At 43.1% G+C, this 13,915-nt stretch overlaps 1 protein-coding gene across 3 annotated transcripts in view; it reads right to left on the bottom strand.

The window, feature by feature from the left end:
• Positions 1-1,146: 1,146 nt before the first annotated feature.
• The window catches only part of CADM2 (cell adhesion molecule 2), a 1,053,908-nt gene continuing 1,041,139 nt past the window's right edge, over positions 1,147-13,915 (bottom strand). For all 3 annotated transcript variants that reach the window (XM_084621993.1, XM_084621994.1, XM_084621992.1), the window contains 2 exons: positions 3,119-3,244; positions 1,147-1,554 (listed from right to left, as the gene is read on the bottom strand). In XM_084621993.1, the coding sequence (XP_084478119.1) occupies positions 1,436-1,554; positions 3,119-3,244 (245 nt within the window). In that variant the 3' untranslated portion in view covers positions 1,147-1,435. The remainder of the gene's footprint in view (positions 1,555-3,118; positions 3,245-13,915) is intronic.

The raw sequence follows: 13,915 nt of genomic DNA, 5'->3' as shown, positions 1-13,915 counted from the left end.
AAGCATTGGCAGAAATTCTCTATCATTCACTGTGACATAAGTTTGTACCCCACAAAATGCATAGACAGGAATTTAATATAAAGAATTAGTCCATTTACCGTATACACAAAACATATATCATTTAACTCTTTTTTTCTTTTTTTTTCTTTTTCTTTTTTTTTTTTTTGGCAACCCAACATAGATAAGCAGCTGTGGAACTGCCAAATTAAAAATCGAGAATTTAGCAACATAACAGTATTTTTTAAGGATATTAATCAAATGTGGTTGTAATTCAAAACCTGAGGCTGTGCACTGGTTGTTAGCTTAAAACTATCTTTCCATATAACATTGTGCTTCCATTGTATAACAAAGAAAAATTAACAAGAACTAGAAAAGTTTGCTGCTGAACAGTGCTAGGACATACAGACAGAAAATACTAATACATGTTATCTATTTAGAATATTGATTTAAGTCATATCTAAAGGGATATAATGGACATTAGAAAATGTTTACTTGTGACTGACTTAGCTATAGCCAAAAAAGTTAAATATGTATCAAATAATGTTTAATTGGATTTATTATATGCACTATATACAGATAGGAAAATGCCTTGCAATTGTGCCCCATGAACACTACAAATCTGAATAGGCAGGTGAGTCCATATGACGCAAATAAATTATTAAAACCGAAATTATAGGAACGTATCTAATCTTGTGATCCCAAAAAGCAGTAAAAGGGCTGAATTAATTTGTTTCAGAATGAAGCTACAATTATCTAACTCTGCAGCATCTGTATAGATAATACAGTATGATTTAATTACCACCCAAGCATGGAATTAGTATCAAGGTACCATTTTTAATGACGTATTGATACTCCTTTTCCACCAAATCCAAGCATACAAGAAACTATACTATAATGTTTTCAGTTTGTGGTTCCTAGGGCATATGTTTCAAAAACAAGTTGCCTTTGAATTATAGACATGTATAAAACATTCTTTGTAAACCTCTAATCTTAGATTTAATGTTTTATGTAAGTACATTAGGTCCTTATCGAATAGTATTTGTTATGAAAATCATCCAATGACATACTGATAGGGACCATGGTAAAAGAAAACTGGAAAAGAAGAAAGCTATATAATATTTAAAAATGTAGAAAACTCAACAGCATGATTTAAGATGAAGATTAACATTGTTAAGGCTGTATATTCAAGCACTGTATGTTAAGAGAGCAATGGATATGAATTTTAGGCAATAAGAAATGTCCTGCATTGTGGATGGTACTGTAAAGAAAGAATGATGCTGTCAACAACTGATTGTTGGCATAAACTGGCTACTTATAGCAGTATGGAAGTTAATAAAGTTTGCAGAAGATGGCAGAAATGAATTCTGAAAGATGATAGCCAGTTTTCTCCAGCAGTCAGCCTGATAAGTAAAACTCAGAGAATCTAGGTCTGCATCTAAATGAAATACTCCTTTTTCTCCTCTGCATTGACTTGGCTGCCTTCTGCATTGATAATGGCTGTGTCAGCATCAGGTGCATCTTCAGCTCCTTTAGCTTCATTTGTTAAATATGTTCCTATGGGAATTAGTACAATAAAAAAATTAGTAATTTTACTTTAGATAGTTTTATGCACAGTAGATCTGTAACAAAGATCTAACTGGTTTAATGAGTGGAGTGGTGCAGAACAGAACTTGATGCACAATTTTAGCATTAACTGTACTGGTACATATAACATTCTAATTTGGGCAAGTAGTAATTATGATTCATAACACTTGTCCCATATGCACATATATTTTCACATATCTATGGGGGGAAAAAAGGTACAGCAGTTTCAAAACCATATTTTTTCTATCTCCAGTGGCATGAAGCAAAGAAATATTTTAACATACAATAGTATCACTGTGTATTATATGGTATATCTAGATGGGTAAGAAAATTAACTTTGAATAGCTTAGATTTCATTAAACACATGTTTTTGAAAAATGGCTTCTAATTATTTTTGTACTCTCACATTGGTGTAGGCCATTTTTTTTATTTGCTCTTTAATTCCACAGACTAGGATATTTAAGATTCTCTAGGAGTGCAAAACTGAAAATAGTTGCATTAAGTTAACCCAATTGCTTCACATTGCCACTGACATTGCTTTGCTAAATAGTATAAGAGCAGGATATTAATAGAGCTGTATGCAACAGACAATTGTCACTTTGTGAAAAGTGATATTTACATTGGCTTGGGACTCATTTGTTTTCAGCCAGGAAATAGAGCAAAGCTGTCACATTGTCACCAGATTAATTAGAAATTTGTAATTTTTCACACAGTTCTTCTGAACTTAAAACAAATATTTTATCAGTTTGTGTTTGCTAACCGCATGACTACCCTAGGTAGAATTAGGTTTAATAATAGTAATACTTTTTGGGGAGGAAGGTAAACTAAGGTTAACAACTACGCTGCAAGCCATTCAGACATTAAGCCTTCATAAACTTTTTTTTTTTTTTAAATAATCACCTCGGTTAGATTCTAAAATCTGTCCTCTGTTTTACTCAGACCCTTCTGTCCATTGACTCTAATGGAGTTTTTCCCTCAATAAGCGTAGTGTAAAAACTGAGTCAGGACTTCAGAATTTTGCTCCTGGAGTGAAATCCTGGCTACTCTGGAGGCCATAGCAAAACGCATGCTGATTTCAGTGGGACCAGGATTTTACTCCTTGTATTTAACACAACTTATTTAAAGTTTTATCATGATTTCTGATAGTTAAAGCCTCATTTCAATAACCATATATATTCTGTGGAATTAATATAACAGTTAAAATGATGAGGACACCTAACTGAGTGCTTACAGCAAAGGGCTAGAATCTAGGCGCGTTCTTCCTTCTAAATCTCCCTTAGCCACTGACTCACTACATGACCTTGGGCAGGTTGCTCAACATCCTTTTGCTTCAGTTAATCCAACTGTAAAATTGGGTACAAAATCAGGACCTCATGGGAAAACCAGATGCTACTTCTGAGCGTGAGCTTTTCCAGGCAACTAAATTACAAGGGGAGGTGGGGGCAGAGAGGGCACGAGAGTGTTTGAGGGTGAAACTAATCATGAGGAAGTATTGCTGCAAAAGGTGATTGCACTTTGATTAAATCCGTCCTACCTTTATGTCTTGCCAGATATCGTCCAAGCAGAATTATAGAACATAATGTGACAAAGACAACTACAGCCACTATTCCTCCTATGAGAGCATGGTCAGGTCCAGTCTGTCCAGCCAAAGCATTTGGGTCTAGGGGAGGGGGAAAAAAAAAACAAAAGTTGTCCTGATCAGATTAGAATTGATAGGAAAATGCACAGCAGCAAGTTATACTGATCATTTTGAAAATAGGGCATTCCCCTCTTTAATATTCAGGGTGGTCATTCCCCCTCTTCTACTACCAGTATCTTATCAACAGCATAGCATTGCATGTATTCCCAGACTGTTAAAGCCCTGAGGACATCACAGTTATGAAAAATATTACCTTATTCTTCCTTGGCAGAGGTTATTAAATGGGAAAGGTTTCTGATTTTGTCCTACTTGTTTAACAACTGAAAAGCTGCAATAGCTATTTATAGAAGCAAAAACAAGGAATTGAGAATTGGGGATCAGATAGCATCAGCAGAATACTGTCTGCATAATACATAATTTATGTGACTGAGTCTCAGTGGGGATCCTGTATATAGTCTCCTCTTGTCATTCCTTTCCGATTGCACAAGAAATAAAGAAGGAGATAAAGTGCAGACTTTCCAAGTTCTTCTGCAGATGGCTGAGTCTGCAGGAATTTGATCATGTAGCCTTAAAGATCCTTGTTCACTCTCAAATGTTGATTTGTGAATTTACTAGTTATCTGATTAAACACTGATGCTAGTAAACTCTAATAGATTTTAACAATACATTAGCAGTTTCATTTCATTTACTGTGCACAAAACATTGGGATTATTGTCAGATTTAAGTTTTTAAGCTGGTCATTTATCTATTAGTGAGCCTGGTGCATTACAGAAGGCTCCAAAGAAGCAATCATGGAAAACGACACTGTTTAGGGGTCAGTAATTCCCCAGAGCTTTTGAAGAATGAACTGGTAACCTTCAAGTGTTGATTCATCTGAAATATTCTGGGGAGGGGAGGGGGAGCGTCAATCCTGCAGTAGTATGGTAGAATTTCTCTTCTTTTTTTTTTTAAATGAAAAATGCCTCAGTCTCAAACTAATAGTAATTCTCCCGAGACTGAGGGTTATGTATTAGCTTGCTCGCTCTGTAGTAATCGGTCTGCACACACTGCTTCAAGGACATTTCCCTTTTAGGCGTTGTTTATATTCTATAAACAGTTTGCAAATAGCTGTCTTGAAACGGAGTAAGATGGAAATAGCATTAAAATAGAAAAGAGGACAAATCAGTAAAATCTGACTGAGAAAAGCTGCTGATAATGTCTTGGAAGTGTAACACTCTTGTTTGGCTTTTTTGTGATGTTTTTATTAATTTTCATAAGGAAACAATAACAAATACAGAAAGATAAAAGACTTACAGCTTGTGTATGTAACCAAATTCTGCATATTTCATAAGTAGCCAATAACATTATGCAATTACGGAGTTACAGCTTGTTAAAGCTGCAAGACCAGATCATGCAAATCAGACAAATTATACAGACATAAAATGTTAGGGTGATGGTGAAAATAATAATAATGCCATACACAAAAAAAAGCAAAAAAAGTGAAAAGGGGCAGGAAGATGGAGGGGAAAAAGCAAAAAAGGTGAGGTGGAATGGAAGTCTGGCATTATCTGAGCTCTCTCAGCATTCTTCATCCAAATGTATCAAGAACAAGGATCCAAATTTCTTCAAATTCATATAATTGCTCTCTGCAGCGATAAGATATTCTTCTTTGAGTGCTTGCTCATGTCGATTCCATCCTACGTGTGCATGCCCAGTGCACAGTTGTCAGAGATTTTTGCCTTACCAGTATCTGTAGGATCAGCACTCCCTTGAGTGCCACATTCATGCATCGGTATATCAGGCACCACCAGCCCTACACCCTCTCAGTTCCTTCTTACCACCTGTGGTGGTTAGTTGCAGCTCCTTTCCTTGCTCAGCAAGGTCTAGCGGTTTAGTCTCCTCTGCCTTCGAGCCTTAGGGCCTTGTAAATAGTTTGTTTATAGTAGTTAGTGTTTAGTAGGTAGAAGTTAGTGTCCCAGGGGGGACTTCACCCCAAGTAAGGCATGCCCCAGTCTCCTGGACTGTAACAGGCCTATGCCTTTAATCGACCCCCATAGCAGCTGCTTCAAGTGCTTGGGGGAAATCACACATGAGAGATAAGAGCTGTATTTGTAAAAACTTTCAGCCCCTCATGCAGAAAGTGCGGGATATTTGTTTACAGGCTCTCCTCATGGAGTCCGCCCTTCATCCAGCTTCCGTGCCATCCCACCAGGATTTGCCGAGTACCTCGGGCCTCGTTGCACAGTGCACCCCCCGCACCAACTCCTGGCAATGGCATGGGATCTAAACCGCTGACAGTGCCTTCACAAGCTCCCTTGGCGCCAAGAGAGCAAAGGCCTCTACCCACCGACACAGCACGTGTCACAGGAATCGGCAAAGGCTCCCCATGAGGGCATGCCAGCCGCTAAAACCTCTCGAGGCAGTGGAGTGCCACTGATCCCCTGAGACAAAGCAGCGCTCTTCACTTCCTTGCAGCAAATCACCGGAGTTGCAGCCCAGATTCTCTGGGGCTCGCCCTCTGTCACCAGCACTATGATCATGGTCCCTGCCATTTTGATGTGGATCGACTAGAGGGAGATGCCGGTCTCCGTATTACTGGCACCATTTGCCCTGCTGGTGGTCGGACTTTTGGTGCAGGTTCCGGTAGACTACCACATGGTAGCATTCTCTGTCACATCTCCGGTTCCTTTGGCACTGGTCCCCTCAATACCGGCACCAATATCCTCACTCCATGCACCAGTCTCCAACGGCGATGGTCAGCACACAGACTAAGGCATCAACAGTGTCACCAAAAAGAGATTCCTTCAGCAAGGAAGGGCAGTTCAGCCCCTCACCTAGACGCCACCAGCTCGAATGGGTACCCAAGGTCACATCAACATTGACAGCACTGCCTTGGCAGCACGGCCAGTGGTCAGTGCAGTGGCCTTATTGGAGTTTGTGGGGAGTGCCAGTCATGGCAATATCCCCTTCACACCGCTCATCGGCTGCCGCCTTGGAGCAACAGCTGGTGGCACCGACAGCACTGGGCTCGGTGCATGAGGTGCACTTAGAGGTCCTAGCAGAGGAGACTGCACCCACCCCTAAGCCTCCCACCCCATCCCTCCCAGGGGGAAGATGCTCCGGGGCCTCCCCCCGCTGTACAGTCATCATCTTCGTCCCCAAATGGGGTGGTTGTGGGACTTGAGGGCCAGCCCACCGGATGATTTTAAAGAACGCCAGGCCTTGCTTCAATGCGTGGCCGAGAACTTGGGCCTGGTGGTGGAGGAAATGGCTGAGCAGGTGGAAACCTTGTTTAATGTCCTGTCTGCCTGTACCCTGGCCCCTGTCGCACTACGGTGTGAATGATGGTGTCTTCAAAATTGCCAAGGCCCTCTGGCAAATTCCCTCATCCATCCTTCCCACCTCTAAAAGGGCTGAAAAGAAATACTTTGTCCCAGCCAAAGGGTTTGAGTATCTTTACACCCACCCTTCCCTGGGTGGGTGGTCTCTTTGGCCAATGAAAAACATAAACAAAGGCATACCAGCTCAACTCAACTTAAAGAGGCCAAAAGATTGAATAACTTTTCCTCCCAAACAGGTCCAATTGCCAGACTACAATTCTGGGTGGCAAACCATCAGGCACTCCTAGGGAGATAGAATTTCAACTTATGGGACTCCATCCATAAGTGCAAGGAGTCCCTCCTGCAAGGTTTGGCCCAGGAATTCAGCACCCTGGTGGAGGAGGGTGGCTCACTGCTCCCTCCAAATGGCATGGGACACGGAAGACTTGGTGGCTAAGCTGATGACATCAGAGGCGGTTATGAGGGGCACTCCTGGCTTCAGACTGCTGGGCTCTCACAAAAACTGCAGACCTTGATCCAAGACCTTCCATTTGATGGGATCGGTCTTTTTTCAGAGCAGACATATGTGAGGCTGCATGGGTTAAAAGACACTCAGGCTACCCTTCGCTTGTTGGTCATGCATACTCCACAGTCTGCAAGAAAGCAGTTACTGCTGCCCATGCCTTGGCAGTCTCATTCAGGGTCTGCAAGGAGAAGGAACAGGGATGTTAGTTTCAGTCGCCACTGCCCTTCCTCCTCCTGCTCACCTGTGTGGCCCAGCAAAGCGCCAGGGGCCAGAAGTGCTGGTTTTGAGGGTGTGGTCGAGAGTGATGTCCCACTCACCTCCCAGGATCCACCCCTCTCTTTTCTCAGCCGTCATTGTCCTTACTGTTCAGCCTGGTTGCAAGTGGAGGAGGTCCCTTGAGACATGACAGGAAAGGGATTCTACTTCTGTTATTTCCCATCCTGAAAGTAAAAGGGGGCCTCAGACCCATTCTGGACCTGCAACGCCTCAACATGTCTCTCAAGGTCTCCCTGGCTTCCATCATCCCCTCCCTGGATCCGGGAGACTGGTATGCTGCCCTTGATTTGAAGGATGCTTATTCCCATATTCCAAGGTCACAGACATTTCCTCCGTTTCATAGTGGATGGCTGCCATTTCCAATTCATGGGGCAGCCCTTTGACTTCTCATCGGCCGCAAGGGTCTTCACAAAAGGTATATGGCGCCAGTAGCCGGTTACCTGGGATGTTGAAGGGTCCAGGTCTTCCCATATCTCGATGACTGGCTCATCAAGGGCAGGTCTTGGGGAGAAGTACAGAGGAGCCTTGATCTGCTGCAATGGGTGTCCGTTGATAAACGAGCAAAAATCCATCTTAAGGCGATCCAACTAATAGAGTTCATTGGTTCTCGACTTCACGTGAGTCAGAGCCTTCCCTCTGGCGGCTCGTTTTCAGGCCACGTTGGACCTGATCTCCCATGTGAAGAACCACACGCTCACCATGGCTCACACCTGCCTGTGATTGTTGGACCACCTAGCCACCTGTACATTCGTGGTCAGTCATGTCCAGCTCTGGCCTCTGCAAGCCTGGCTAGCATCTGTTTACATCCTTAACAGACACGACCTACACCAGGAAGTTAGGGTGCCGGATCACATTCTGTCTCATCCCTGGAGTGGTGGTTGAACCCTGGGTTGGTGTTGGAGGGAGTTCTCTTCCTGGCCCCGGCCCTGTTGCTGAACTTAGTCTCAGATGCTTCGGACCTGGGCTGGGGAGCCCATCTGGGTGAGCTCAGCACACGAGGCTGCTGGCTGCAGGACGAGCTGGCCCTTCATACCAATGTTAGGGAGCTAAAACCAGTCTGCCTGGCCTGGCCTGCCAGACTTTTTTGCCCCATCTTTTTTGCAAGATGGTACAGGTCCTCACAGACAATACTGCCGCGATGTATTATGTCAACAGACAGAGTGGAGCCAGGTTGTCAGCCCTTTGCCAAGAAGCTCTCAGCCTTGGGACTTTTGTGTGCGGCATGCCATCCATCTGATGGCCGGGCATCTGCTCGGGACCAGGAACGTGTTAGCAGATTGCTTCAGCAGGACCAGGCGATAAATATGATCTTCCAGAAGTGGGGAACTCCCCGGGTGGACTTGTTCGCGCCCTGTCAGAACAGGAAATGCCATGTGTTCTGTTCACTCCAAGGGATGGACAGGGGTTCCCTGTCAGATGCTTTTCTGCTCCCATGGTCAGGGCCTTGAAGTATGCCTTCCTGCCAGTACTGTTAATCCACAGAGTCCTTGTGAAGATCAAACAGGACAAGACCAAGGTTATCTTGATAGCCCCCGAGCAGACTCGCCAACATTGGTTCCGCACGCTGCTAGACTTTTCAGTAGCCTCCCCACTGTGGCTACCTCTCTGTCTGGACCTGATGTCCCAGGACCACAGCAGTCTTCTGCACCCAAACCTGGAGGCATTTCTCTTGTCAGAGTGGCTACTGCATGTCTGAATGCGGAAGAGCGGGAGTGCTTGGCCCTGGTTTAACAGGTCTTGCTGGATAGTAAAAAGCCCTCCACCAAAGCGACTTACATGTACAAGTGGAAAAGGTTTAAGTGCTGGGCTTTGGAATGACGTGTCTGGGCTGAGTAGGTCTCGGTGCAGGTGACCCTGGATTAGCTTCTGCACCTCAAACTTCAGGGCTTGTCCCTGTCATTGATGAGGGTCCGCCTGGCTGCTATTTTGGCTTTCCACCCTCCCTTCCAAGGCAAGTCAGTCTTCACTCACGACATGATGGCCCGGTTCTTGAAAGGTCTGGAGCATCTTTACCTTCACGTCCAGGACCTTGTCCCTCCCTGGAATTCGAATCTTGTGCTGTCGAGGCTCATGGGGCCTCCCTTCAAACCTCTGGCTTCCTGCTCCCTTCTCCTTCTCTCCTGGAAGATTTCGTTCCTGGTTTCAGTTATGTCTGCCTGCACGGTGTCTGAGATCAGGGTGCTTACTTCAGAACCATCCTGTACGTTATTCTACAAAGATGAGGTCCAGTTGTGGCCGCACTTGGTGTTCCTGCCCAAGGTAGTTTCCCAGTTTCATATCTGCCATACTTATCGGTCTTCTTCCCGAAACAGCAGGAGTAACCTGCATTAGGCCAGGAGTTACCTGTTTATCCATGATACTCACTAAAGCATAAACCTAGTTTATCTACTGGCAGCTAAATTAGACAGGATAAAAATTGTTTTATAAGGGATTATAAAGCACCCATATGATTCTGGACATAAATCAGTATTTAACCACTAGGAGTTAGGAAGATGCTTTCTCTAGAAGCAGGCAATTCTTTCATTGCCACATGTGTAGTTTCTTGCACCTTCCTCTGAAGTTTCTGGTAATAGCCACATTCAAGACAGGGTATTTGGCTAGATGGACCACTGACCAGCATGGAAGGTCCTAGATGCCTTTGGATTACTGTGGATTAATGAGGTTCTACTGTTTCTGTATGCTGACTTTTCTGAGTTTTGAGAGTCATTTTAACCATTTGTTTTATACAAAATCTACATTGCACTTATTTGTAAAATCTTGTCTTACCTTGATGTCTTACCTTGGTGTGGATGTTTAATTTTTAACATGATGAATGATAATTATTGGCACATCAAAGCAAGACTACATCTCAGAACCTGTGAGTACTGTTCTTAGTAAATTGTACCCAATAACCAATACATTACATTAACCATTTACACTGTATCACCAATATTATAACAAAACTTCTGATAAAAAAGTTGCCCACAAGTATGTCTTTTAGGGGGAGCATAGTTTCCCTGATCCAAGATAACAATCCATAAAATAATGCTGCAAATTGGGAAGCACTCAAGAAATTAGGAAAGAATGTTGTTTAACATTTTTAAAAGCTATATATTATACTTACAGGGTAATGCACTGTCCTTTTGCAGTTCATGACATGAGCAGATTCCCTTGAGTGAATTACAGCCTTGTATTCACTTTGGGGCTATCCATTATCTTCTATGTAATTACTACTGTAGCCAAAAGGCTTCAGGAACTGCTTCTACAGCACAGAAACACTGGGGCATATTCACATCTCCATGTATTGTGAGGATTTATATTTTTAACTCCCATTAAAATTAGTGGATGTGATGTGTGTAAATCTGGATAGTGAGCTAAGGATATACTCCACAATTTGCCTGACCCCCTCCCCCCTTTTTTTTTTAACAGTGTTCAGGGAATCTTCAAATTTTCCATTCAAATTATTTATGATATTGTCCTGATGAAATATATATGCCCAAGGAGATGAATATGGAATTAGAATTATCCAGTAATTTCTTGTAGATACTGCAAATAGATAATGACATTCAAAATTGTGCTCACAAAAGTTCCAGAGTAGTTTGTCCCCTGTTAAAATATCTAGAGGATTTTGGTGAGCTAACACAAGACAGCTGAACTTGAGTTATATGCTGTGATATTCAAATTCAGGACTTCTGAATCAGAGCAGATCTTGTTCCTTCAAGGATCATCTTCTCATCTTTTTTCTTTACACTTTGAGGGGATTAACCAATAATCTTAACACTGAATCGCTTAAAACAATAAATTCTGGATTCCTTTGATTCCTCCTCCTTATGAGGCCTGTTCAACATAATAATTCTTGATGCTACAAAACATCTGTCCAGCTTTTGAGGATTCTCCCCTTATTGGCAGCATGCACCCCATGTCTTTCGTTCCAACCTCCATACATAAGATACCTACATGAGAGAAAAACTGGATCACTCATAAAGATGAGGGTGAGACATGACAATATTACAGATCTGTGTACAAATAAAAGGTGCACTTTATGTTCTGATGCCAATCTTATAGGAGTGCAATTTGTTAAAAATACCTTAGGTCCCTTGTATTGGTATTCACACATTGGTTTAGCAGAGAAATTGCTAAGTAGTTTTTCATGATTTGGTGTAAATTATACGTTATTCAGCTAATATCATTTTCTCCTGGCACAACCTTATTCATGCATAGTTAATTTCTCTGAGCTAAATGAGGGAGAGGCTCAGATAACCCAAAAGATGAGCAATGGGAGAAGCAATTGCTAAAAGGGGTGCATGTTTGTGTGTGATAGTCATGTATTCCCCTTTTCATTCATGGACAAGCTTGAAAAGCTTCAGAACTTGTCTGAAGAACCTACTGTGGAGCCCATCACTGGAAAAGGCATTCCCTCTTCCCGCCGGCCCAGACTTTTCAACTACTATTATATGCTTCCTATGAAGCTTCTGAGGGTTGGTTAGCAGGGTTTTCACATGGCCAGCAGGTCCACTCCTCATCATTTGACTTCAGAGGCAGCCTAGTGGGTCTTCTGCCTCCTTAATACAGTAAACTCTGCTGATATCTGTGGCAGCTCTTCTGTTTTGGAGTACTAACACCCAGTAATTCAATACCCTGGGCACTCCAGAAGGCAACACTATCATTGGCTTTTTAGGAGGCACATCTCAGGAGGTTGCTAAGAGGGTAGAAAAACTGAGGGCTGGGATCAGGTCTCAAGAGTTTGTGTCACAATTCTTAGCTGGCTGGAGCCATCCTCTGGCCATGTGGAGAGGTGTGTGCTTAGATCTGGCACAGTAGCTGCAGCTCAGGGCTGCAACACTTGGTCCAGTGGCAGGTCCTTTCATAGCAAGAATGTGAAAATGAGGGAAAGAGGACTGCCCCTCTCCATAAACCAATCAGGATGCTTCTTGGTACTGGCTCTAATGGAGAAGATGAGGTGCACTCAATGGGTTGCTTCTGTACAGGATCTCTATGGGTAAACAGGCAGATGCTGAAGGAGGGAAGTGGTGCAGTTGGAGTGGGGAAGATGCTTGTGGTCAGTTGACAAGGGATAAGGTATGTATGTTGATGGGGCAATGACGGATCTGCGGGACAATCAGATATCAGACCAAGTTCTATTCTTGGGGCCAATAACTGTCCATCTCTTCACTCAACAACACAGAATGGCAGCAGTACAGACTCATGCCAGATTTCTGTTGAATAGCTCTGATTCACTTGGAGTCCATCTGGTTTAATTTTGGGTACTATCCATCTGGGACCATGAAGGCGAGAATTCATACCTCCACTACCCATAGGTGTTGAAGTGCCAAGACCACCTGAGGTTCCCAAGGAACAAAAGTCTCCCACAGCTCTTTGCCTTTTGGATTTGTGTCCATAATTTTTGGAAGCATTCATAGTGGTTTTGAAATATTTTCTTCAAAGCACACATGATGGAAATCAAAAGCCCATTATGAAGATAAATTAGCTCAGGGCAGCACATGGCCAAACTTGTCTTCAGAAAATGAAGAAGAAATAACTGTGGATGACCCTTTATCCCATGATTCAATAGTCTACAGCCAGTGGTCTCCTGGTCTCCTCCTCATAACCAGAATCAGGGAAACTAGGAAACAAGCATGTTAGGGAATCCAGCAGGAGACCTGCGATTTTGACAAGTGCACATTGATGAACAAATGCAAAAACTGCAGGTGCTCATTTTTACCTTGTTGATGGGCATCCCTGACTCGGATATACACACTGGTATGCTGGCATTCCAGGTGTATGGGAAAGCAGTATAGCGGTTGCAAATGAGTCTTAGGATATTTCTGTTTCCACTCAATGGGGTTTAGTTCCAGGTCTTTCCAGTCATGCCTCAAAGGGTGGATGCTGCATTCTGTACTGTGCCATTAGACTGGAAGTTTTAAGTAGTAAGCAAATGATTCAGCCAGAACTGGAATGAAGTACTGTCTTGCGTAAATGGGACCAGTTGATGCATTCACAATAGGAAGTCAGTGGCCCCAAACAGCACCAATTCTGAACCAGCTGTGATGGGTTGTCATGCCCGAGGTGCGGTCTGGGAGCCATGGGAATTGCTGTGCCCCTCTAAGACACACAGCTGGGTTGGCCATATTTTCACACTGCTTGGTTGGAGACATAGCCAGCCTTGCCAGGCCCTGTTATCACCCAACACAACAGCAGGTGACGGCACTGACTCAGACTGAGCTACCTGAGTGCAAACAGCAGACACCAGCCAATTGCCAAGCTCCCCAGGCATGCACACGCCACTGGAGTATAAACTCAAAATTATACCGTCTTGCACTGCACAGGGATCTGTACAATGTAAGCTCAGAAATAGTTTGATGTGGGAAAGCTATGCAACAAGCCTGTGTTTACCAAGCTGGGATTTTTCCCCAGACACTTCACTCAAAGACACACTGGTTTAGATAAAGCAAAAAACAAGTTTATAACTACAAAAGATAGATTTTAAATGATTATAAGTGATAGCAAACAGATCAAAGCAGCTTACATAGTAAATAAATAAAACTGCAAACTAAGCCTAACATGCTACAAAGATTGGATATGAATTAGCAATTTCTCACCCTGATGGATTAT

Source organism: Lepidochelys olivacea, assembly GCF_965140295.1.
Source record: "Lepidochelys olivacea isolate rLepOli2 genome assembly, chromosome: 1".
Classification (NCBI taxonomy): domain Eukaryota; kingdom Metazoa; phylum Chordata; order Testudines; family Cheloniidae; genus Lepidochelys; species Lepidochelys olivacea.
This window is presented reverse-complemented; position numbering and strand designations above follow the sequence as displayed.